General features: G+C 38.4%; 1 protein-coding gene across 4 annotated transcripts in view; it reads right to left on the minus strand.

Moving 5' to 3' along the window:
* The window catches only part of EML1 (EMAP like 1), a 130,440-nt gene that overhangs the window by 54,496 nt on the left and 47,946 nt on the right, over positions 1 to 27,998 (minus strand). For all 4 annotated transcript variants that reach the window (XM_059819688.1, XM_059819687.1, XM_059819689.1 and 1 more), the window contains exon 2: positions 1,583 to 1,765. In XM_059819688.1, the coding sequence (XP_059675671.1) occupies positions 1,583 to 1,765 (183 nt within the window). The remainder of the gene's footprint in view (positions 1 to 1,582; positions 1,766 to 27,998) is intronic.

Genomic DNA, 27,998 nt, shown 5'->3' on the forward strand with positions numbered 1-27,998 from the left:
TCAACTCTGCTCAGAAAATCCATGAAAATCTGGTCTGCATTTTGCTAAGTAAAGCCAGCAGGCAAGAACAACTGATATGGTTACAACTCAGTAATAATTACTAGACCTTATTTCCTCCACACATCAGATAATATCTATTTTACAGGCAAAATAAAGCCTCTTACTCCCTTGTACAACCAGATTTGGTGGAACATTTTATCATAGTGGAGGCTATCTTTAGTGACATTTAACTTACCTGACTTTTTGGTTTTTTTTTTTTCAGTGAAACAGACAAAGACAAAATGAGGAAAATACAACAGAAAGGGAAGAAAACAGGAAAACAAGATCACAGACATTTACTGCATATTCTGTCCAACAACTAGCGTGATATACTATCAACTAATCTGGCTCTGTAATTCTGCCCCTTTCTCTTTTCCTTGTCTCCAGACACAAAACATTAAAACAAACAAGACATCTCAGTTCAGCAAATTAATTAAGTAGTTCCTTATCTATTCTGTTAAATCAATGCCTAAAAGTAAATATCTGTCACAAAGTCACAAATATATAACCAAGATGAAAGGAAGTCCTAATTTCCAGCTGAGAAAATTATGAATCCACAATTACATATCATACTTCTGGTGTGAATTAAGTTTTTAATTTATATTAATACGTATCAGGACCCCCAAAGAAACAATTTCTTAATTTAGACAGCAGAGAGCCTGTGAAGTCAGCCATACTTTCTTTCCACATCTCGGTTGCCACCACTCTTACTCCTAAGACTACCCAAAAATACCTCATGCATTTCTGCTAAGCTGCAGATAGGCAGTCTCCCAGGCTTTTGCAGCCTCACAGACTACAGTAAATCACACTGGCTGGGTTCTAATAAACCTTTACTACTGCAAAGTGCTGGATGTTCAACTCCAGCTTTTCTCATTTGTGTACAGACAAACCCGTTCTTACAGAGCAGGAGCCAAGAGAGAGCACGCTGCGGCACATGGGCGCAGCACAGCATATTGCTAAGTGGCAACGCCTGCCACCTCGCTGGCTCTGGATCTGCTGCACTGGAACGGGGTCAGGCACCAACCGCAGCTCTACCTTTCCTTCATAGCTGAGCAGCTGGTGTTGCACCATCTCCTCAGTCATGTCACCTCTGTACTAGCTCAGAGCTCTGTCTTTGGCTATGCCTACACCAAAGGCACTTAAGACATTTCTAATTAAATTAAAATTACATTTTACTTTAATTAATGTTTTAGATCAAAAAACTCTTAGGATTTTCACCCACAGAAGATTATATGTTCCCCAAACAATTTATAAACTAATCTTGATCAAAAGTCAGGAAGTGGTAGCCATGGTTAAATGTAGGGAGTAGATTAAGCAGTAAGAAGATGGAAATGCTTCACTGGTTCATGGGAACTTTAGAAGGCTCACAGATTTAACCACTTGGATTTTTATGTGTTCTCTTTAACAGGTTAAATGTCAGTATTTTTTAAGTTTGATTTGTTGATTTTGAGCATTTCAAAGATCTAAAGAATAACCTATTTTAATACCTACAAAATGCTCATTGAATTGCACTACCTATTTTACATATATGTGAAACACAAACCTTTGGTAGGTCCTTTCTTGTTCTGCATGGCCTGCTGTTCCTCTGTAATATTCAAGCGTCGAACCACATCAGCAAGAGCAGATTTAAGCAGCTGGATGTCATCTTCCTGCATCTGGACACGTTGCTCCAGAGAGGCAATGCGATCCGTTACCTCCATACTGCTTGCAGCAGAGGCACTGTCATCTAAGTAAAAGAGCAGAAAAAGATGCGTGATCAACAAAGTATAACCATCAAGGAATACCTTATATAACTGGCTGCAGGTAGAACCAAGGCTTTCTCTCAGACCTGATGATGTCTTGAGGAAGAAAGTTATTAAGTCACCAAAAGGAAGAGACGGAAATAAATAAATAAATAAATAAGACAAGTACCTAAGTAAAACGTGATAATGAGGTTGGCTTCAGGGCTGCTTAGTGTTAATTGGGCCCCACTATCAGTTATCTACACGTCTGAACCGGAGTGATCAACCATCAGCCTTCACTGTTCTGCTCAACACAACATTCTGGCACTGGCAGACATTCAGGCAGAGAGCTATACTTTGTGATACGCTACACACCCTTCCAGATTTTTCTTTCTCACATATGTGACAGAATATATACGTTAGACATTAATAAGCGACAGATAGGCTTACACTATTTCAAGTTATTGTCCACAGACTGGAGAATAGATTATTAACCCCATCTGCTAACTCCTAATTTATACCAGCAGCTTTATGAGAACATTGCCTCTGACTGAAATAGAAACATTAAATAAATTCAGAATTACTCAGTAATCGTATTCTTAGCCTGCAAATTCTTAAAAGGGTCATTACTTTGCATACAATTCACCCATTATTTGGAAATAACCCACAGAAGCTTAAAGCCTGCAACTCCCTGACGAGGACTACACATTCTTTCCACCCAAAACTAGTAATAAGAATATTTTTCCTAAATGAGCACTTTCGTTCCACTCCAGTGTTTCTATCACATAGAAACATTGTAAATTCTTACAATATTAAGCTAGGAAAAAGAAGAAGAAAGGAAGACAAAAGCAATGCCAAAGATGTCAAAGTCAGCATCTATTAGGGGAAAAAAACTGTGCTGTTTTTAAAGAGAATTACAAGGTTTTATTTAACTAGGTGGATTTGAAATCTAAAAAAAGTGGGGTATTAACTTATTGGATCATTTTAAGTAATGTTAGTTCAGTGATGATTGAATTATAGCTTTCATTTGAAGACTTGGTAAGTTATACTTTAGCAAAAATGAACATTTATGCTACTATCTACAATCATAATTGACTTCTCCCTCATTCCTAACGCGAGTCCACAGCACATATTTCTTCTGTTAAAGCCGATCTCTCTTTGTGAAGAAGCTGGTATTTGTTTTCATTTCTCGTGTACTTAATTCTCCTCCATTCCAAATCAGAGTTTTCCCCTTCTTTTGTACAAGGGCATAAAATGAAAGTTAAATGGCTTGTGCATAATAATAACTGGTGTTGAATCTTAAAACAAAGTGTTTCAAACAGGAAAACAGCAGCTTCTGAGTCCATTTAAAAGCATGTCCAAAAATGTTAATACATACAAACTTTGAATCAGAAGGGTCTGGGGAAAAATTGCATTTAAAATTTAAAAAAAAAAAAAAATCTATTCATCTCCAAACCACTTAAATACAAATTGCTTTTGAAATCTCTTGGTAAACTGCGTTTTGGCTTCCTTACCCCTCGCACCCCCAACAGCTACCTGCGGTTACCAAAAGCTGAATTACAAACAATTCAGAAACAAAGACTATAATAATATTGACAGTCCATAAATAGTTACAGGCTAATACAGTTTAAATTGCTTGTTAATTCTGTTACAGGATTTTCAGAGCATATTTAAAATATCAACATGAGGATATTATTAGGCTGAACATAGTGGTAATGTAAGTACCTGGTTCTGAACAAAGTAAAGCAGAACTCAAGTTCCTGAAAAATGCTGAAAAACTTTTCCCTTGACAAAGCTTTCCAAACTTTGGCCTAATCAGACTTCTGCTCAGCACAGGACTCTGTCCTGCGGCTGTTACAGGTAATTAATCCCCAAACTCAGATTAGCAGCCAGGCTGGCAGCAGTATGAGCTGCCTGCAGAACTTAACCTTTCCTTGTACAAACAAAAGGCCCATGCTGCTCTAATGACTTTACACTTGAACTCAGCTGGAAATAACATGGATTAGCATACTGGACAATAGGCAACCAAATCAAGAGCTTGATTTAACCAATACAAGCCAAATTCAAACTTTGGCCATTCTGCCAAACTCAGTAGAGCACAGCATCTGAATTCAGTCAACAAAACTTAGCCATTTCTCAAATTCAGGGCAGAGAAGGAAACCCAGGGAGAAACTGGTTGGTGTTAAAATGATCTAGCTCTTGTTAGAAAAGAAAACATCCTCACTGAAGTATCAGTTTCACTCATTTTTAAGTTTAAAGTATTTTTGCAAACATAAATCTTCAAATAGTAAGTAAGTGGCACTGGTTTATCTACAATCCCATAAGAAATCACTCCCACTAATAACTATTAAGATGTACACCTCTCTTTCTTCTTCCCCTTCTTCCAGCTGCCACTGTGACTCTTCCCCTTACATCCTCGCCAACCAACAGGCACCAGCAAACCCTTCCTCTGGACACAGCGTGTCTGTGCCTTCCACCATCCCCGTTCTTCCTTGTCCTTGTGAACATAACCCTCATCCCTGTTGCAACCTACAACTTGCTTTTCTTATGGTGGTTACCTCGCTGGATGCAGTTCCCTTCCAAGGATGCAGAAAAGAATAAAATTTGTAACAACTTTCAGTAAGATGGCAACTGAAGACAAGATTTCTTAAAGTCTAGTCACACTTCACTTTGCCTCCCCTTTGCATGCAAATACAAGTAAGCTAGAAAAGAGACACAGAATATAATAAAACTACGTTTTCTGAAGAATGCAAAGTTCAATTATAAAATACGCATAACCTGTTTGTTACGCAAGCAGAGGATGGAATGTTCTTGGTGTTGAGATCATTACATCTGAATACGTTGAGCAATAAAGTTGCAACTTCAACGCAGCCAAATAAGCGAAGTGGTATGGTACCAGAAAAGAAGAAAATAATTAATGATATAAACTAACCAAACAACAACAAAAAATTCACAACAGATGTCATCTACTCTGCCCACAAGAGGAAAAGCTATATTGTTAGCCTAACTTGTGATCTGCCTCTGCAGTATACAGCTCATCCTCACAGCAAAGAACATTTGCAAGGAAATTTTTAGCACACATTTGAAATGCAATTCAGACTCTGAGTAGAGCCACCTTACTATTATTGTTGTTCCCAAGCCAATATTAAATTTAAAGTGACTATACATTTTACAGCACCTAGTTCCACATTTTCTCATGGATAAAGCATATCCTCAAGGAACTTGCATGGAGTGGGCTGAGAGGGGAGCACAGGGGGTTCAGAGGAAGGTGGCTGTGGGGTGCCAAGAGGCCACCGACTGCTGTGCCTTGGGGTGCTCCAGCCTGGGGCTACTTTTTATCTCACATGGTCCACACATGAACTCGCATGGCAGATGGGTTACAACTGTACAGTTACCGTAACTGAGAGAAAAGCGCTTTATAGTAATGATGTAAAGATCCTCAAAACACTTCAGGTGAATCCAAGGAAATAAAAAGCATGCTTTTAAGAGAAATCCACATAGATCCAAATTTGCAACATTAATACACAAACCTTACTGTAGATTTACAATATAATAAGAATACCATTATGTCAATACATGTTACTTTTTGTGATGTTAAATTCAATATCATTAACAACTCTCTAACAGTGTCAATATACTTAGATTGGGTGACCTCTTTGCAATCTAGCTGTCATAAAACCCACAGATGTTTCACCATGTTGAAAGGCGTATGAAGGAGACTACAAATCCAAACAATTTGCCTTGAAGCATTAGATCTACTTATCAGTCACTACCACCACTTTTGCACATGGACAGACAAAACAGACATCGTATCACCTACACGGGTAGCATGGATAGCATCAGAATGAATCATTGCCTTTTTCTCATCAATGGGAAGAAAAAGGACTTTTAAAGTGGAATTTATGCAATCTGCTTTTAGAAATCTGAAGTGAATCACTTTCTACAAGTGTTCATTTCTTTTCATGGATTATAATGCAAGTCTAAATCACTGTCGCAAACATGTGAATTACATCTCATGAGATAAATGCCACCTACAATGTCCAAAATTAGATAAAACGAGGAGGTATCAATTCAGATGCCCAATTTTTCATTGTAATTCATATTTGTGGTAGAGCTTGGAAAGAAGAGTAATTTGTCATTTATGCTTTGCTGAGATCCTGCAGGTTTCAAAGAGAAGGCAGCAAAAAAGGGGAATGTTCTTCATGCCTCTCTAAATTTTCCAACCAGCTAATCCATGATCTCATAGATTGGAAAGATTTCTTGTGGCAAACTAAAAGACAATACTGAGTCAGATGATTAATCTGCTTCCAGAGCATCTTCCAGTTTTTCAGCAATTTATTACTTGAACCTAGCCAAATGTGAAGAAATATCTGAAGCAAAGCCAACAACAGGACGTGTATGCTGTTTACAAGAATGATTTCAATATTATTTCATTGTATGCGGGCTAAAGCAAAATGACATACTTACACTATTAGTTAGAAGGAAGCATATTAAAATGCATGCTATTTTCTACAGATTTTACCTGCTGGAAAACCTAAATCTGAACTGTACATTAATGGTGTAGGAAATAATTTAAATTGAAATAGACTTGGCATTTTCCCCCCAGAAGAACTACTTCATTAAACATATTCCACCTTTGCCTTATGTGGACATTAATTTTGAGACTGTCTTGTCCAGCTCAGACCATGGCAGCTGATTAAGTAGAAGAAACATTAGGTACTGATTCTCAAAAGACTGGCAAACAAATTTGAGTTTATTTGAGCTACATGGTCTCTTTGGAGCACCAATTAACAGGATCAAATTGTACACAAAATATTTACAAAACTTTTCAGGATATATTCTGTGCATTATATGTTTGTAAAGTACCTAGCACAATGGGGGTGTGGTTGCTAGACACTATTACAATACACTTTAAAAGCAGCATCTTAAAGTCTTTGCCAGAGTTGTCCCTCAATTCAGACACTCTGCAGGACATCAGAAAAGAAAATCTAAGCCTTCTGGGGACAGCAAATTCCAGCAGTGGTCTCGGGCAAAAATTAAGGATAACCCACATGATGGAAAACATGGCAAAGTACGGGAGCGAAAAGGCAGCATCACCTGCACACAGAGATGCCTTCCTCTAGCATAAAGATACAGATTGTGCCAACAAGCCTGAGTTGAGCTCAACTGGTAGGAATACTGTCTGTCATTGAGAGATATCGGTAAGCGTATCACACTCTGCACTTCTCCTGAAATTAAATGGTACAAGTATTTACATTCCTTGGAAATCGCTATGAACTTCAGGACCACTACTAGAGCCTTATGAAACATGCATATGGACAGAAAGGAATTCTCCACCCCGAGCATGCAGCCAACTGTATGGTGGAACACAGTAGCTGCTGAGAAAGCCCATGAAACCAAAAGAGAGAAAGTTAAGAATAACATTTGTTAAAAAATAAGCAAACAAAAAAGCACAATCCCGCAGCTGAACTTAGACAGGGAGAACTATAGACTGGATTTGACCCAGCTTACTAGCAAGCAGGAAAGAACAGTGAAGATGCTACACTTCCAGAAACATTTTTGACCCGTAAAGGCCCATGTTTTTCAGACTCCACTAATTCTGCAAAATTGTCAGATGTGGCACATATCACTTGGTACACATTTGGCAACCTCCCCTTTTCCTGCCTGCATCATCACTGAGATCTCATGCAAGTAATTGAGTTACTTAAACTATTTTCTTCAAGTTCCCTGGGAGTCACACTAACACTAACTTTCAAATGACCTCTCCGCTTCACCTCTCTCAATGCCATCTGTTTAGCCTGAAACTCTAACAGTGCAGAAAAAAAACCCTCTGTGGCAGGCATCTTCAAAATCCTGTCCTCCTTCTTTGGTTCATTTCATGCATCTTTGAGTCTGGGGCACAGAAATCATCCAGACAACCTATTTGATAGATACAGTCTGTCTGAATTGACAGCAACAGAGAGAAAAAGGAAAATTAGGAAGAGACACAACCATCCAAAGTTTAAAATGAAAACATCTCGCAAAATGAATACAAGTAATTTGCTGTGGCACATAAAACAGGGGAATGCAGCCACCACACCGTTGCCAGGCTTAGAGGCAAGATCTGGAAAGTACCAAGCATTCTCCTTGTAGCAATTTCTGTGGCATAATGTCAGCGGTCATTTGCAGACCAAAAGACTCTCTGTGCAAGAGAACAATGGGAAAATAAAACAGCAGGTTTAGTTTCCTTTGACAACACCACAGCCAAGCTCCTTTGTTTAAAAGATTAGTGTCGACAGTATTGCACAGACTAAATATCTTTCCTCCATCCACTTTTCTAATGCAAAACATTGTACCATACCTGAAACAGCAGCTTTCCAGGCTTGTCTCCTGGGGACAATGACAACACATATGGGCAACAGCTTATCATAAAGTCTGGTACATACTGGACTGGTCTGCTAGACCCTGATTTGACCAGATTACAGCTTTCCACTGTGAGAAACAAGTGGATTTAAAGTCCAAAATAATGTTACCCTATTTAATCTTGTTATTTTGTGTGGTTAGGGAAAAACAGACAGAAATCGTTAACTACAGTTAAAACTGTAAAACCATGTTGCTTTACATGAAGTTTCAGAAAACAGAACTGGTTGCAGCTGAACACTAAAGGAATGGCCTTTATTAGGTCAAATCCTCTAATTGCATTTTGTTATAAAAGTATGTATAATAGGATAAAAGCGCAAGCACCATATATGCTTTTTTAGCTGGAAAGCTTTGATTGTGAGGAACAAGAAATCACATCTAATCTTTAAACCCAACAGCCATAGGAACAATACCATCCCTATCTATAAGCTTATATGTGTATATATGCATACAGTCTCTGAACAGGTAGGACAACTTTTCAGTTCAATCCCTATTCTAATGCATGTACTTAAGATAAGAGTGATTAGCATTGCAAGGAGATGCCCTAGTTCCGTACAATTAAGTAATCTGAACAGACCAGATTAGTTTTTCCATGTCCTCACATGGTATGTACGTGTAGGAGGAAACAGGAAGACGACAACTCTATCCCACACATCCGCCTAATGCCATCCTCTGGACTGCACTGGGCACCCAGGAGATCGGTGATCTAAGAGAGACCACAGGAACAGTAATGTAAAGCATCACTGTGTGATAACAGACCACTTCTAAACCATATTAATTAAAAAATCTGTAATCCAAGTATTTGTTCATCTACTATATATGGACTACAGATGGTTATTTCCGTGAACAGTATTCTCCCTCCTCTAATACAGTTAGCTATTGTGGTCCAGTATTTATAAAATCATATTACTGTATTTCCCAACATTTGCTGAGGAATAACATGTCCTTTTACAGTTTTACTACTAGAAACTTAAAGATGAGGAATATAACTTCCTAAAATTAGAAGCAGAATTTGAAAGGATAAATCCATAATAGCAACCATCACTCAGAGACTCACAGCTGGGTGCACTGTATTCATTAACAAAATGGGAGAGAAGAAAATGATCTTAACAGAAAATTTTCATAAAGTTCCTCGTGGCTAATTAGTCAGCAATCACTGTAGCAAAATTACAAGCATATGCCCTTGACCTGCCTGTAGCTGTCGAGCTGTAACCAGCCGCTTACTATTTTTTCCCAGCAGATGGTAGATGAGTTTTTACTTGGAAATCAACCAGTTAAAAATTATCTTCCCCAACAGCACTTAAGTGGAAGATGGAAGAAATTTTTGACACATCAATAAATTAGAGGAATTTTCCCCAGAAGAGGTCTATCAATGTAAATGCTTTACAGTTCAGAGTTACTGTGCGGGTTCTGTTGAGCACAGAAATCAATAGGAAACGTTTTAACAAATTATCATTCCTCCACATTACACTGGGATCAGTATGTACCACAAAAAAACCCATTGTGAACAAAAGTCAGGAGAATAAATACAACCTTCTGTAGCATAGTATTAACACAAGGATAGCAGTTTGAGAGAAGTGACACCATGGCATCTGCCTAGAGTTAAGAAGCTGAAGATGCAGCCTACCATGAACTTGTAAAGAATGGAACCATTAGGGTAATTAATTGAGGTATCTCAGGGCAGAAGAGCTGGGCTGTGTTTTACCATCTTCTCTTCTCGGTAATGCACTGAGGATGTGCCTTTATCACACTCTTAAGAACAGAGAAGAAAAGCAGATTGTGGAACATAGGAGAACATCTATGACACGTCTCATCTTCATGTCACAGCTATAGCTCAACATTCAAGTCATCCTATAAAAGCTAGCAAGGGGTTAATTCAAATTCATCACATGATGTACGCTAATAAGACTTCAGCTTTTGTTTAGCACCATTAGACAAAAAGAACCAACTTAGATGCAAGACTTGCTTCTGCTAAATGTGTTTTAAACCACATGCAAATAAACACCACACATCAGTACACACAAAACGTCTTCTTAGAAACTTTATCAGTACTTAGTTCAATATATTTCCACTGCATTTAAAAAAACTGGATATCTCCACTGGATTCTTCAACTATGCCATATGCAAGTAAAGCAGAAACATTTACTTTTACTTGCAGTCAGGACAGATTTTAAAAGACAAGAAAACTGATTTAAAACATCTTTTAAAAGTTACTGATGTCAGCCTGTGATCATGCATTACAAACCAATTTCATTTTACCTTGTTTGTTGTGTACTTCTTAAGTTGTCTTCCTAGAAAAAAGTTGATTCACACTAACAAGAAACCACTAAGACATATCAGCCACTAGTTGATCTGCAATTAAATGCAGCATTAATTTACATTAGAGATAGCACTATATAAACAGTTAAGAAACTACTTACGTTAGCATACATTTCTTCACTTTCCTAACTTTCATATTTGATATTACAACACCAGCTGATACTCAAATTTATTTGGACCATTAACTTTTTACCTATAATTTCTTATAATCTGTACTTTAATGAAAATTATATTCATATATGCACAAGGTTTTAAAAGAAACAAACTGAAAACACTATTAAACTTCAGAAATATGTAAGCAAATAAAACACTTTTTCCATTTAAGAAATTAATGATTTACCAAAACTGAGACTACATCAATAGCAAGAAATCCATAGTTATCAATTTGAAATAGTTTGTGTTTTGTCTTATTTCATAAGCCTATCTTTTGAGAATTAAGAATTGGAAAAATCTCAGCTTCTAATCAATAGCATTTATTTGTAAGATATAACCCCCCCCAAACATTCTGCATTTACATTTCTTAAAGGCTTATCAGCTTTTAAAATTTCTTCTGTAAACTCAAACTAAGCAACATAATACGAAAATAACAAAACATTCCTCCTGCACCTGCAGAAGGGGTTATTGATGTCAAAAGCAGATTTATCACTTTTGCAAACTCTGGTTACTTTTTTTCAGCTAATAGCAGTGGTCTGACTTTTCTTCAGAACTCTGTACCTCGTGAATATTTCAGTTTCTGAAATTAATGCAATATAACATTAGATTTCATTACAGGTTGTCACAAAGACAAATCACAATCTAAATATTTAAAGGAAAAAAATCTTTCAGATTTGGAAAACTATTTTAAGTCTTCTTTTAAAACCTGTCTTGTTCAGTACGGTCTTTCACAGTAATGTACAATATTTTTCACTATTGCCAGTTAAACTAGTGCTCGTGAGAAGTACTTGAATTAACTAGTGACAGCCTTGCTTGGATGGGAGAGGAAAAAAAGCACACAAGTGACTGGAATTTTTCCCATATTGTCCATCTTCATCTTCAACTGGGGTTAAGTCTTCCTTTCTTTTAATTCTGAGAAATATCAAAATTACCATTTAAAATTATCTGATATATAGTAAAATGATAATTTATGCTAAGTAATATAATTTTTATTCTAAAATCTTCAGATCACACATTCCCACTCTCCAGCAAAAAATCTTTACTGACGTTAACGCAGAAAGAACAAACTGCCCTTGCCAAGGACTCAAATACAGTCAGAGACACTGCACTTGATAAGAGTGTTAGATGTCCTGGTAATAATCAGGAAGAGGACTGCTTTAGGGCTTTTTAGGATACAAAGAAGGAAGAAAATCCCTTCATTCCCTATCCTTAAAAAAAAAAAAATTTCAGGTTTGCTTCAGGAAACAGAGAAACGTACATAATCTGAAAAATTATTTGGTTTAAAATGCAACTCCTCTAATTAAAGACAATTTTCATTCTTTTTATTTTTAACTCGATTCCCTAGCATGAGATCACATTCTTATTTTTACCACAGTGGGGTGCATAGCATTGTCACAAATTTCACCCAGCTGCGATGCCATTCCCAGCACATTACGCAAGTGTGGTCCTGCCTCCCTGTGAGAGCGGAGTTGTACTCCAAGGCTTGCCCCATCCTCCGCAGCATTTGGCAGTGCTACGACACACACGTGACCTATGTTTAAAAGAAATTCAGGTTTTCATGGAGGAGGAGAGGAAGGAGGAGACAGAGATAATCTATTTTGTAGCTTTCATGTTTGTTGAAAAAAGTTTATGCTTTGATCAACCAATGCAGTATTGTATCTCCCCAAGGCTACACAGAGAGTCCTCAGTAAAAGGGAGACAGACAGCAGATGCCTGATCTGCCCTTCGCTGGGAACAAGCCCCAGGCCAAGGTCCAAGCAGATCCTGGCTCATGACCATTCCTCTCCCTCAAGGACTTTCTGGGACTGATTTCCTTCTGGCGACAGTCAGTACTTCTCCCATATGAGTTTCACCTGAGAGATTAGATGGGCAAAGGCTATGCAGAGCAAATCCTTTTCCAAATGCCATCTCCTAATGGCACTCAGCTGAAGTACTAGTGCCAACAAACCCTGCAGAAAGCCTGGCTGATAAAGCTCTTCTTGTCCCGTGATTACCAAGCATCTGAGCTTCAACCTTTGTAATAAGGTGGAGCCTACCAGCAAAGACAAACCTTTAATGCATATATGGCCAAGCAGCTTTAGGGCAACAGTTCTCTTATGCTTTCTTAGCTCTGGATGTGGGTGGACCTCACGTAAGTCAGACCTCTGTATCCAAGTGTACAGATACAAGGTAGGGCATGTATAGCCACTTGAACTAAATTAATTTATTATTTTCAGGGTTCTCACTTGTGAACCTGGAATTTATTTATTTACTTATTTTCCCCTCTTTGATTCTTTTTTTTCTTTCTTTTTTTGTAGGCCACAACTTCAGAAGTCAAATTCAAAACATGCCAGGACACCATTTAACATTACAACCTTTATTTACGATTCAAATAGGTACATTTTTGAAAGCAGTCCTGAACACAGATTAGCGGTCTCCAAGTATGTAAAAATTATTTCAGTGATAAGATTTGCCCAGACGGCACCCAGGTAGAGTAAACTCCCTCAACACAGCACAGAGCAGTGATTTCCATGGGCAGTAAGCTGAGCAACATACTGAACTTGGAAATTGCTAGATTTACCAGAGGTGGGAAAAAGGCTGAAACTGATTAGAAAACATTTCTCTCGACTGCACTGAAGAGATAGTTCAGAAGACAGTATCTGCTCGTAGCACATCAATTTTCTAAGGCAAACAAGGCAAGCAGGAGATGCCTTTTTCAAAACACCCTTCAGGTTAGCAGAAGACAGACAAGAGTAAAGTCCAGTACAGAAAAGCTTCAGCATGAAAATATTTAGTTATGTAAAAGACACAAACGTAGTTAACAATCTCATGGTAAGATACACACATCAGAAGGTCATATTCCCAATATTTAACATGACCATTTAGGAAAACCCCCAGACGTCAGGCTCTCTCCATGGCAGAGAAGTCTCACCCACAGAGCTACAGCTTCCCTGGGCCAGTGACCCAGCTCCTCACGCTCAATGGTCTTATTTATAACAAACAGTTCCCAAATTTTGATTCTTCAGCAAAACCAAGCATTTAATATTCGCAGAGTCGGAAGTTTAAGAGAAATTAAAAATGATCTGGTTGATCAGGCATCCCCAGTTACACTCAAGCCAACAAGCAGCAGTGGTTAGCAGTGAGTGCCACCGAGGCAAAGGAGTCACACACTCAAGCAACTATATTCTACCCACACCTCCCTTTTTTTATTTAAGTGGAAACAAGACTTCATAAGCACACTATCAAATAAAAAACCCAAAACCAAACAAAAAACCCCCAAGTATTTCACTGAAAAACACATTTTGAGCAGTCTTTCACAGAGTGCCAGTGTTCCTGCTTCCCTATGCATTAAAAAAGAAAAATTCCTATAAAAAATCTTTTTTTTTTTATTATTTTAACTTTTTTTACTGTATTGCAAGAACTTCAATGCCTTACTAGCTCTCCTTGCCAGAAAAAAAGAGGTTTTTGAACTGGATATCAAAGTTACATTAAATACATTTACTGGATTTATTGGACTAAGGTAAAGTCTGTCTTGTGAAATGAATGAGGCACCCAAATCCCAAAATCCCACAGGAATACTAAATGCCATGTATTTTCTTCCATCTTGCACACATCTCCCCATAATCCATTTCCCTTTGGACTAACTGATACGCTATAGCCACGTCAAAGCCCTGCTTCATCTTTCCTCCTTCCGTCCACTCCTCCTTTTCCTTGATACAAACTACAGAAAACATCTTCTCTTTCAGCTGTTTTTTCCTGCACCCTCAACAGGATGCAAAGGGCAGGAAGAGTAATTATCAGAATATACAGTGCCAGAAAAAGGTTATTATTCCAGAAAGTTAATTTGAAAGTTAATAAATAAGACACTGGGTGTAACTGGAAGCTAATGCACACAATTCTAAGATTATACACATAATATGCGGTATTAAGAACTTCTTACCTAGTCAAAGGAGTTATTTGGAAATAGAAATGAGAGTGCCAGTAGGTTTCTCCAGCTTCTCTTCGAATATTTCAAAAGGATACAACTAAGTTTCACTTTAAAACCTGTGCTTTACACAACTGCTCAGAGGGCTTCATCTTCAGCGCAACAACGTTGCTTAAAGAAAAATGCATACAAACTTGCATATCATTCATATCTAATGCCTTGCCAACCCACACCTTTTCACTCTCTAATTATCATGTGGAAGACTGTCAAAAGTGTCAAACATTTGTGGTTTTTTTTTAAGCTGCTACTTTTATCATTAAAAAAAAGCTGAAAAATTCTGAAAGACATAGTCACTTTAACAATGCTCATTTGTTTCCCAAGGTTTGTGCCTACAAAAGGTCAAAAGAATCCCCTGGACTTCATTGCACCCTGCACCAGCCACCTTGGGAGGAGCCTTGAAGGACTGAGCTTGTTTCACTGCCTCATGTTTCCACTCCCACAGCTGTGGAAGTGGGAATTCAGCTCATACAGATTGCAACATATGATAACTGAGGTTTAGTATGCAGCTTTTAACCATAACTCACTGAAGGACAGGTAACAGGGACTCGTAAGAGTAACAACATGTCAATTCTTCCTGGTCATAACTGGAAAAAAGACGAAAGCTTTAACAGTCATGCATATTGCTGACTTGTCAAGAGAGTCACAGAACTGCTATTTCCAGCACAGAATGATTTTAAATTTTTATAGAGGTCTAACATTTCATTTTAGTATGACAAATGGTTATATACAAAGAGAACTGAATAACTATCTATGCAGCAGGACAAAAGGTACTACAATAAACTGCAAGTAAAAACAGATCATTTACACTACTGTTTAAGATAAATGAAGTTTCTACTAAAAAACCTACTACTACATTTACAGTAATGATAAAGCTTCCACAGTGCACAGAAGTCATGACAACAAAGACAATTATTTTACCTTGGCTTACAAAATGAGGTTTCGCTCTGTTGAACATCAGGGATCAGTAAGGGCCAACTAAACAACTTTGATCCAGAACCCCAACAAGCTGCCTCGCTCAACCCAGAACCAAATGGTTCAAATTAATTAAATAAACTAAGGTCTGAACAACATTGGTGCCTCTGCAGAGTACCATGGGGCACGCTCCCCTTATTGCCCTGGGTTTATGCCCTAGACTACAGCTGAAATGGCACCCCATGCCGCTCGGGTCTCTGCAGCAGATGAACCCAGGCAGCTTGGTAAACTGAGCAATGGGTGCATAACACTAATGTTTTTTAATCACTTTATATATTTTAGCCAATACTAAATCTAGTATTCTTAGTTAATACTAACCTGTGTAGTGCAGGGCATGCTCCATGCCACAGCTGGGAACACCCAAACAGAAAGAACTTCACCCTGCCATAGCCAAGATGTTTGAAATAGCTTTTTTTTCCTCCCTGATGTATTTGTCCTACTTCTAATCCACTCCCTCAAGAAACTTCTTTTTAAGGGAGCCAGACTGGAAAAAGTTAGGAATAGCCAGGAGAAGGTGGCCTACATGTATTTTATTCTTGCGGGGAAGTACACGAGCAGTGCTGAGATAGCATCTGAAGAGCCCTGCTAGGAAAAATGAAGGCAGAGAGGTTTTTCCCTTGGTTGCTGCTTGGGATACAGACTGCCATGGACTTTACAAATGTTTGCTCGCTGAGCTGAGTATGGGACTGGCAGACACTATGTAGAACCAGAACTACAAAGATTGAAAAGCTTGTGTTGTTTTCCCAAATATCTTTCCTCACCTTTTCTGGTACTTGTCAGTGGTCCATGGGGCCTCATCTAAGAAAACTGGGCTGTAACAAAATATGTCCCCCTTGAATCTCACGTTCCATTTCTTAAATGGATTAACCAGTTCCTAACACTAGGTATTAAAACTCTGACAAAAAATATACGTGGTTTTCCCCACCATTGATTTTAGTGATGGTTCCAAATTAAAACCAAACCACAAAAGATACACCACAGTCTTTGCAATTCTGTAATTTTAGGGTCTTTACTAAAAATCAGCCGTTTCACTTATTCTTGTGTTTTGTGTTGAGCTGTTAAAATATCTATATGCTGGAAAGAAAAGAAAATGTCAAAAGCACAAACTTTATTATCCTTCTCCCTGCTCCCAGAGAGGCTTTGGCCAGGCAGCACCTACTTCAAAGCTTCACACCGCACATGCCTAGAGATTTAAACCAAGAGAAGCAACTGCCAAATTCAGGAGGCAGTAAAAGGCTTAGATTTAGAGGGCTTCAAGGCTAAACTTTTTTTTTTAATTAAAAATTCAAAAATAAAAACTAGAAAGGAGAAAAACCCTGTCTTTACACCCTCCTAGAACAATATGCACACAAATCTGTCGTAACCTTCTGAGTCACAGCTACCAAGGTTAATAACCCAGCATCGACCAAATGGTTTCTGGGCTTCGCAAAATCCTACAGAGTCTTGCAGGAATCACTGGAGCTGCTTTAGGCTTACTTCAACTTTTTGGAAGTGTAAACAAACAGAACACACAGCCGCTCTCTCCAGTGCAAGGCTCTTAATCCAGGCCTTCCTACACGGGACCACTGAAGATGACTGCTACTCCTGAAAGAGTATTTTTGTTTAAATTCTTCAACACACAGAGATCTTGTGGATCTTCTTCCCCTTGCACCGCATCTGCTGTAATCAAGAGAAATACTTCAGTCGCAGTCATCCAGACTTGATTCTGAAAACTGAGCGGCAGCATCACACCGATGATGTTTGTTACCAATTAATTCACACTCCGTTTTTAGGGTATGCTTTTTCCTGCAAAGTTGTGGAACAATCAACGTGCTTCTGAAACCAGTATGTTCCCAAGAAAGATGATATAAGGAAGAAGAGATCATTGTTCTTTTGATAGAAATTACACTTCTGTCTCAAAAGTACAAAAGAAAATTCTAAGAAATACATAGTCGCAAAGTTTGAAAATGCAAGAAAAAAACCAGATTAAATGCAATTAGGAATTTAAATTTCTGTGTATAAAAATATTGTGAGTACACCTGTGTGCCTGGGGCTATGACATTTTTTGAATCCAATGTGATTTTATATTCTGCAAAGAACATAAGAACTACAAAAAAATATTGAGATTCGTAGCTTCTGGGGAAAAAAAAACCCACAACAAAATATGCACAGACACACATGAAAGCAAACACGAAAGCTAAGCATTCAAAGAAATGCAGGAATCTCAATGGTAAAAAATTTATGTTAGTCCACTGTGCTTTGAATGGGTAACTGGACTGAAAATTAAATATATGATGCATATGTAATTTTCCACCTATACAAACTTTTCATTCAATTATAAATCATGTTTGCAGCAGTCACAAAGTACTTTTCCTCTTTACTACAGTCTTCTAGTGGCTGCCTGCCTCTCCCTGTATTGCCTTACACATTGTTTTAAAACTTTGCCTACCACCACTACGCCTGGCACAATGCAGAAAAAAGAGGATCACTTCTATCTGCTACAATACAAAACAGGTGGGTATCGCTTCTAACTTGGATTAATTTATTGATGCCGTGCAACACGTGGTGCCACAAGCAGCTGCAATGACAAAAGCAAGGGTCCAGTTCCACAAGAAACAATGGCCAATCTAGAAGCCCCCAGTCTTCCTGCAGCACCCACTACTCCTACAATTTATCTTCTGCTGCCTCTGGAAGCTGATTCAGTTCTCCAACCCGGCAGAAAACTAACCCAGCAAAAGCAAAACCAAAGTACCACACATAAACACTGCGTAGATTTTTCTGTCAGGTTAGTATGTTAAATTAACTCTGACAAATTAGTCTGTCAAGTGTTGAGTGGGTAAAACCACAGAGAGCAAGAGAGGGAAGGGGAAGCGGGACCTTCCTCCCGAGCAGCAGCATGGTGTATGACAGCCTATGCACCTGAGCTATTGTAGGCTGAAAATGGGAATGGGTGGGTGGTGGTCATCAGGTTCGACCCCAAGACCAGAATCCACTTAACCTGAGTCTCCTGAATTTAATACTACTATCTTCCAGCTCCCACAGCTCTCTGGTTTGTTAACCTGTACTCCTAAGCAACTCTACACACCCTCTCATCGCATAACATCCGAAGGACCAAGCCTGTCATCTTTAACATCCCTTATACAGTCTCCCCCAATCTATGTTATGTTGTATTATTTCATTTTATTGAAAAACTGAAACATTATCACATAGTGTTACTTATCTTCAAAGTCAGTAGTTAGAATTATTTTATTGCATCAATATGCATCAGAAACCAGGTAAATTTTATTAAAAGAAGCAGATACATTGAAAGAACCCTTTCTCCTTTTTTTCCCCCCCAGGGCAAAGCTAAATGAGAAGAAAGAAAGAAAGAAAGAAAGAAAAAAACCTGGTAGGTTGCCCCGGTATTTACTCCCCCTATTTAAACAAATTTTAGAAATAAGCATATCAATCACCCAGGGGTATGTCTTAACGTAAGAGATTAAGATCCCAGCAACAGTATTCTACCTAGGAATGACAGCTACAGAATGGAATCTCTCAAATAACTTACATATGAGACAATGCTGGAATAAACCACACTATTCTTGTTCACTGTTGTAAAGCTCCACCTTAATGCCTTACAACCATGAACTCCATAAAAAATGAGCAGATACAGATATATTGCTCTTGGGAGACTATACCAACAAGCGTATTTTCCAACTTCCATGAATTTTAGTTATAAAGCATTCATTTAACATAACAGCAACCATTTTTCAATTCCATAGCTGAACATTTAATGCCACAACTCAGTTTCTTAACTGTTTCCAAAAAGCAAAACAAAGCATCCAGGTCATAAAAGAAAGCTGAAATACAGTTCAGATAACTAATTATTTAATTGAGCTATAAATTTGTTCTTAAAGACTACTGGTGTGACAGTCAAACATTTTTTTCAGACTTGTGCAGATAACATGCTTATTCTAAGTCTTTCAGATAACAGACTGTCGAATGTAGCAAAAAAAAAAATCTAAACAAAACCCACCATACAGCAATCAGTCATACTGGGGGGAGGAATCCCATAATCAACAACCTTACCATTTGTAACCTGTTTGTTTATTCGGCTTTAAAAAAAAAGGTGGAAACAGTGAGCTATTAAATAATAAAAAGGCCAGGTAAACTGCTACACCCGTATCCCCCACCACCACCTTTAAAATGACTGGGCTTAGATCTTTCAATAAAGCAGAAATGTTGTAAATATAAAGCCTTGATTTTAGTTCTGTCCGATCCATTAATCTTTGCTCAAAAGAGGCGAAGAGTTTTTAATTTTCGGTTCTGAACATGACCAGTGTCCATAACGAGCTTTTTGATAAACAACTGTGAATAAATCTTTGGACTTGCAGAAGTGCAGCTCAAGCCCAACATGAGTCCTCTGGTGACTTGTTCATGATGCTCCCTCTACATATTTTAGTTTGGACATGGAGGGTGCTCATGCAACAATCATCACCACTCACCACTCCTTCATTTATATCATGGCCAAGTCTTGGAACTGCACTCCCGTAGTGCACCAGGAGCGCTTGAGTGCTGATGTGTGTTTGGCGCACTGCATCAGACCAGGGCTAGTCCATGGTAAATGCAGAGATTTACGGATACCTGAGTCCCCACCGACAACTCTTGCTTTACAGATTTCTTCCTCTTGTCCCACGTTTCCTGCTAATAGCGCTAAAACACAACATTTCAGAGCTAGCGCATCTTACATACACCTCTTTTAAAGTATTCTGCCCTTCAGCTGCAGATCTTGCAGCATACCATTTGAGAAAAGGTTTATCTGTATGCCACCGGCAGCTGACCCCAGCCTATATGTCTGCCAGACCACACACCAAAACCCCAAATTTTAAAAATGGATCTTTTCTCACTTCTCAGGAGAGAAAGGCCTCGAACCTTGCAAAACATATAAATGCTTAACTTAAAAAGTGTATGTATAAAATCTTTTGTCCCAAAGGATCCCTAATTAGTTCATTAAAACATTTGAACATAGAGGAAATTACTTATTTCCAAACAGCCACTACAGAGATCTCATACACACACACGCTGCCTAGCATAAAAGGGAGAAAAAGAAAAAAAACCTACCCTTATACCTCCCTCCATGCATGGCATTATACAGAGTTAGCTAAATTACAGTGGTGTATATTTTTTTACTATGAGAGCAAGTATTTCTAAGAATCCTCATTTTCTTAGACTCAACTGGAGTTTGCTATGAGTGTTTTCAGAGTCTGACATCACAGTCCTACTGAAGTCCACAGCCAAACTCCTATCAGCTGCGCAGCACCAGGATTTCATCTCTTACCCCAAATCACATCAGTAATTGTTAACTGTGTTACACTGAGCTATTTTAAATATGCTTTATATCCACCCCTCATACAATCCACTGGCATGAACTCCTTAAATTCAATTTTAAAATTCAATTTTTAGATTTACAGTTAGGAACCTAAAAAGGACGGCCTGATTTTTCAGATCACTTGAGCATAGTCCTGGCTGTCACTGCCCTATTATTTTGGCCTATATTTGGAAGATGTAAAGCAAAAAGGCAGAAGTGCAGACACTGGTTCGAATAAAGACTGGCCTGAGTCTCAGGATATGCTAATGCCCGTCAGGTTTTTATCAGCTTAGAGAAAGACCCCGTTGCCCCCTGTGGCCCAGCCAGCCTCGCCAGACCACCCATCTAGCCGCAGACCTCGCTCACCTCCAAGAAGCCATTCTCTGCTGCCGTGCAATTCATCGGACATGAAGCGGTAGGACCATGTCATGTAACACATTAAGCCTGACGTGCTTGCTTCAGGGTCAGGAGGAGGACCCACCTGCCAGACCCCACGAGCTGTTTGAAGCAGCATCTCCATTTGGGAGATGGAAGGATGCTTTCTAGGCAGCTATAGGTCTGTGTAAAACAGTTTGGGAAATGCTGGACAAGGAAGGGGAAAGAAACCAACACAATGGTAATTGGTTTTAGTAAACATAAAATAAATATGAAACTGACTGTCTGTCAGCATCTTTCTCAGGTTTCAGGATGGTTTTTTTTCTCCCCAAGGGGAAAAAATTAAAAAAAAGCTGCTCCTAATGCTGCTGACTTTAGGGTACAAAAAACTTCCACAGAGGGAAATTCTACACACCATTGCCCAGTCATCGCCACTTGGGTGTACAGGAGCTGCAGCAGGAAATCTCAAAAGCTGTTTCTGTTTGTTGTGTTTTTCACCACAGTTGTAAGAAAAAGAAATATCCAGCTTTCATTACATACAAGGTTCTTTACAAAGTTTTCATTAAAAATATTTGCCTTTACTAGCTTGAAACAATGATTGTTTCTTGATCTTTTTACATACTGAAATGTGGTCATCTACTCTGCATCTTAGGAACCTCACATTTTAAAGCTTAGCTTAGGCAACCGTTCACAGACAATTCTCAGATGACTACAAGCCAGTAGCAACGTTTCATATATTGACCTGCAATGGATTGTAAAAGTTATACTTAAAACCGGGAGGTATTTCTTCTTTCTTGTTTGCAGGAAACTTACACAAGTTTCCAATCAAATACAGGGTCTAGGCTATTAAGAAATGCAAACTGCTTTTATCACAGAGGTGTTTATTTCAGATTTTAAATCCAAACAGGCAGTTAGTTTCTACATTCCCCAATATCTAAAAACACGGCTAGAGACCTCCAATATGTTTTCAAATGAGTATATTGTATTTATTCAATAATTAGTCATTTCAAAGCAAGACAAGAAAATGATGGACCATGTCAGATTTTACTCTTTGGAAGTAATGGAGTGTGGACAATCTCACTTAATTACTTTCCAAAGAATTAATTTAGTGAAATCATGTTAACATATCATTATCCCCACCCCATCTCCCTAAAAAACCTCAGGGAGATACTTCCACATTTTAATTATGTAATGGACGAACATTTTAAATTGTGTTTCATGGAAGAAGAGCATCATCCATAGTTCCTTCTGCACTTCCTCTAAGCTTTCACAATTCCTTATGGTTGCCCAATTAGTGTCATTTGCGAACAGCAAGCACCCTACACATTATACTGTTTCACGCAACCTTCCTACTCATTCTCTCACATCTTTCTCAAGATTTTAATGATCAAAAGACAGGTTCTTCATTACAGCTTCGCAAAATTTCTCTCGACAAAAGAACTGCAGCATCAACTTTTAAATCTTCATCTTAAATTTCTAAGGAAAGGAGAAATGGGAGGGAAGTCAGGATAAAACCTATTAAAATGTATGTCGCTGACTGGCGTACTCCCTCACTGCCTTCTCACGTATTCACTTTTTAATAATGTACTTCTAATATAATTTCAATCCTTATCTGAGTTGTTTGCATGTGGTTTAAGCTTCAATAAAAGAATCTGATATTTGCTGTTCTTAATTAGAACTTAAAACACATATTTTATCAGCTTTGTAAAGTACTATTAAATTTTTTAAAAACTCCTTGAAGATCAGATAAAGCATGTTTTTCTGCTGAGAGCCCAATGCTTTAATTTGCAATTCTGTATGTTGTTTTATTCATGATAAAATACTTGATACTTGTAGTTTCTCTCCATACTGCTAACACTGACACAGATTCTCTATTGAGGTTTGACTATCACCAAAGGATTCTCTCATGACTGGTCTATATTTTTGTTTATTTTTAAAAGCTTAGCTTAAAAAAAAAAAGAGGCAAAAAAAAATTAAATTCCAGTAATGACAATTATCGCTATCCATGATTAAAACGAGCTTTAATAATTTATTATATGGAAATACATAGCTAATTAAAGGGCAACAAATTCATTTTACTTATAAAATGTCTTATTAAAAATAATAGTTTGAGCTTTAATAGGCTAACAATATATATTGTGAAAGTGTCTATTACAGCAAGTTATTTTTATTTCATAGTGTCCTGATCTATTCTGCATTCAATTACTGCACATACAAAAAAATGTGTTTCTGTATGCCACTCCTCCCCTTTATTCCAGGACAGAAGAAAATAAGTTCTAGAAGCAAATTGATCAAAAAAATCAACTTACATTCTATATAGCTCCAAAGTGCACAAAACAAATATTTGACATAGAGTCCAACCCACCATTACATTTAAGAGTTTGATTGTAAGAGCCAGAACAAATCTCAATGAAAGGAAAAATAAGAAAATGCTCTCCAAGCAACTCTGGGTAATAAAATCTTCTCCTATCCTACAAAACTGATAGAAGCTTCATGTAGGGTATCTCCTCCACTCCTGAGTTCAGAACATGCTGCTGTCCTGGAGACAACAGGTCTAGAGATGAAACAAAAGAAAGCCTGGTTTGTCTGTCTGTCTCTGTTGTTATAGACTATTGAGAAAAACAACAAACACGAGTAACAGTATTAACATATTTGCAACACCTTTTTGAACATGCTTGCAACATCTTGTTCACAGTGCGTGAATCTGCCCAGTGAGAACCAAATGAAATCCAATTTCATTTTGCATTATTCCCAGGAAGTGATCACAGTAAAACAAATCACAGCCTCTTCCAACCCTTGACAGATTTGAACTAGTGACCTGAAAGCTATAAGGTTCAACACACCATTGTTCCTTCCCTAATCCATACTACATTGTGCGATTTTGGTCCAGCTGTAGGAAAAGGGTAACTGGCTGTATTTCGGAAGGTTAGAGAGAGGAAGCGTGAGAGTCAAATGGGAAAGAAGAGCCGACTGCCGGAATAATACTGTCCATAAAAGTTTCCTGTTCGTGGTGTTCACTTCCTTACTCACAGGGCATCGCTCCACTTGCAGATACATGAGTCAGAGGGAAAATGTACATATATTCGATTTGATTTCAGGAATGGTGGGTAACTACAGAAGCAGAGGATTCAAACTGGAAATAAACCGACCAAAACTAGTATATGAACTAATTCACACAATTCACTTTTCATGACTTAACAGAAATAGTGACTGACAGTTATCAAAACTATTATATGTCCAAAATCTTAATAAGATGATTTAGTGATTCTGGGGGGAGAGAGGGAGCGAAAAGGAACTGTTACTTTTTAGAAGGTTTTTTTTTATTATTATCCTTTTTTTTTAACAAATGTTAATATAGTTGGTTTTATAGTATAGGTTTTTTACTAGCAATTACACTCCAGGTAATCAGTTAAACAGAATTGTAAGTAATATTACTGAATCCCTTGCCAAAGAAATCAATTTCATTAAGAAAGAATTTGTTTTACACTTTTTTACCGCCTTACCCAGATATTCTAAATTTAAAGTTTCTGTCAAAAAAGGCATCCATGGTAGCAGAAATGGCCATCTGACAGCTACAGTTTTCCCACTAGCCAACTGAAGGATATTAAAAAGATGCTACAAGTTGTAAATGTATCAAGGATAAATTCTCCCTTCCTTCTCTAAATCCACACAGGCATTTTGCAGAGTGCAGGAATCACAGATTTCACCCTTTACATTCTACTTGCCTAATAATCCTGCCCACAGCCATTAGCATGGTGCAGGCCATGATCATTAGGTCATCATTACGGCTATAAATGGATAGGGAATTGTGGTCAGAGGACCCACGAACCTCTGCCCACACCCTACATGCCTCCCCAACCTGCCTATAATCACTACTGATCACTCTTGCAGCTCAGTAAATCAGCTGGAGGCAAGATGAGCACTGTCTGTAATTCCAATATGTGCCTTGTTCTGTAGAGTTTCATGCCCGGCATGGTTCTCTCCATCAGTTTTTAAGCAGATATGAAAAACCTCAACACTATCTTGCCTTATCAGTATTCTACCACTTTTACCTTCAGCTTAAATAACACATTACTAACACCCTGACTGACTGTAGATAAACGTAATGGCTTTATAACTAAGAACTACATAAAAGTTACGTCAATATCAAGGAGGGTACCAGGCACAGTTAATACTATCCAAGCTTTACTTATCAACATGCAAAATAAACCAACAGTGTTCTTCATTACCTAGAAAGTGACATGTAAGTTGAGAACCGTCCTTAGACAGGCATTAAGAGGAGTTATTTTAGTGTCTTTCTTGAAAACAAAGAAACAAAATAGGCACAGCAACTAGCAAAACATTTTGTGCATCCGAAGAAACTGTCCTCTGAAAATCAAGAGGGAAATTTCAAACTAACGCGATACCTACTTTGGAGGAGTTTATGTACTTTCCTCTGAGTCTGCAACTAAGGAAACTAAGGCAACAAGAATGAAGTAACTTGGCTAAAATCACATTGCAAGTTTGTATTTCTTGCTTTGATGCTATCTCAGACTGATGCTTGCATGCATTAACATAACGTTTCTCAAACGTCAACCCTACCCTACTGTTCTGTAAAACAGAGTTGCAGAAAGCAGGTGTCTTTGAACTAGCTGTGCTAAATATTTGCCCTAGATTTTAGACATGCAGCTCCAAATGAACACATTTTCCTCACCTCTTTCTTCTCTCCCTTCCTTCTCCATTTACTGTATTTTTTACGCATTTCAAACCATAAAAATACGTTACTAAACAGCCATGCAGACTAGATCTGCGTATGTGTAAAGAAGAAGGCGGGGGGGGGGGGGAAGACCCAAAGACCCAAATTCTTCTCCTGAACCCGGAGCCCTTTCTAGAGAGAAACAGAAGCTTGGGGTAAGTTTGCCCTCATATTACTCCTTTCCTCTCTGACCAGGTCCTCCAACAGTCAAGATCCTGCTCCCTCATCCCCATCACAACCTCCTGCCCACCACTGCTCCCTTCCCCCCCCCGCCATCATCTCTGTGGCTGCCACTCGCCCGGAGCAGGGAGAAGGGACTGGGAAGCGGGAGAAGCTGCAGCCGTCCTTGGGCCCAGGCTAGAGCTCAGCTGCTGCCCTACAGGTGACCCACAGTTATTCTGACAGGAGCGCAGGCTTTGTATCCTGACCTTTCCCAACACAATACATACAGGCAAGTCTCTTTATCATTTCTTCAGTTCAAGACCATCAGAAAACTCCATCATGTCTTTACTTGTAAAACTAAAATTAATGCTGTCTTCCATGTTCAGAACAGAAAACCTCTCAACATACAGCAGTGATCACTTCGAGTGCTTACCAGCCATTTCTGTATTTCACTTCACCCTGTATCAAAATTACATTTTTCTTCACATCTCCACCACTTCCTTGCTCTGTTTGGTTCTTCTTTATGCCTGCCCCACTCCCAACTTCCCATCATCTTTCATACTACCCATTATACTTGCAAGAGGTTTTCATTTCCCTGTAAAGCAATTTTCTTTTCCTCTTTCAAGCTCAAAACCCTCACTGGCATCCTCCATCTATATTTTTTCCCTCATGGGTCATGTGCGTCTGTGTGAAATATCTGATCACCTCAAGGCAGTATTCAAAGGCCCATTTCTCTTGTTCTTCCTCATCTCACCTAATAGAGTCTTACTGAAGGCTAACATAAAAAGAAAGGCTTTTGAATCAAACCACTTTCTTTTATAAACACAGAATAATACAAGTTTACAACAGCTCTTGAGCTCACTATCTACAAAGAGATGAAAGCTAGGCAAGCAATCTCTTCAGTAACACATTCTAGAACATAGTACTTGAGGATTAACTAATATTTTAAAACCTATGTACAGCATAAACACATACGGCTTATTTCCATCGCATATAATAGGTGCTCAGAGTTACAAAATCAATGTGCGTGACAGTTCTCAGAAATAAGCTACTCTCCTTACTCAAACTATTCAAAAAGTGCAGCTACTCCTACTGTTCCCATATGTATGTTACTATCATGAACACTGTAAAAGCAAAGCCCAGGGATTTTGGTAGGAAGACAGCTTGCTTATAAATGGGTTAGAGTATAAACTTTGAAATACATTGCTGTATGTTTTATTTTTAAAAATACTTACAATTAAATATTTATCAAGTTTAGGCAAAACAGGCATCTGCTATTAGCGTACAACCCCCGTACACAGTCACAGTTTTCTCTCCTGAAGAGCTCTGAAAATACGGCATCACCACACAATGCATAGCCCACACACGCGACTCATCATGCCCTGAAGAACTGCTCCCACAGTCTCAAGGTCCACACGTATTAGAGTTTTCTGCTAACCTGTCCCTTTCTTGCGCCACACCACAAAGAAAATCATGTAAAATTTATCATCTTCATTTCTTCCAAGAGAAGATGCAGTTGCTGTCAAGAAGCAATTCAGTAAGAACCTGACTCCAGCTGTTCAGATAGCAGTAGAAAGCCAGACCACTGCTAAAATCTGGAGGAGTAAGAGACCCACACATCAATTTTCAGTGAAATACAAGATTATGAACACTCGCAATTTTGCTGCTAGAAAGCAGTAACCAGAATCAAAACAAGGTATTTTGAGCTTAAAGTTTACCATGAAGAACTCTTTGTAACATTCAGGATACCAGATTTATTTCCCCCCAAATAACAGTAAACACCAGCTCTCTGAATAATCCCAAATACTCTGCAGGCCAATCTCCAAATAGCTC

Source organism: Gavia stellata, chromosome 7 (genome assembly GCF_030936135.1).
Source record: "Gavia stellata isolate bGavSte3 chromosome 7, bGavSte3.hap2, whole genome shotgun sequence".
NCBI classification, from domain to species: Eukaryota; Metazoa; Chordata; class Aves; order Gaviiformes; family Gaviidae; genus Gavia; species Gavia stellata.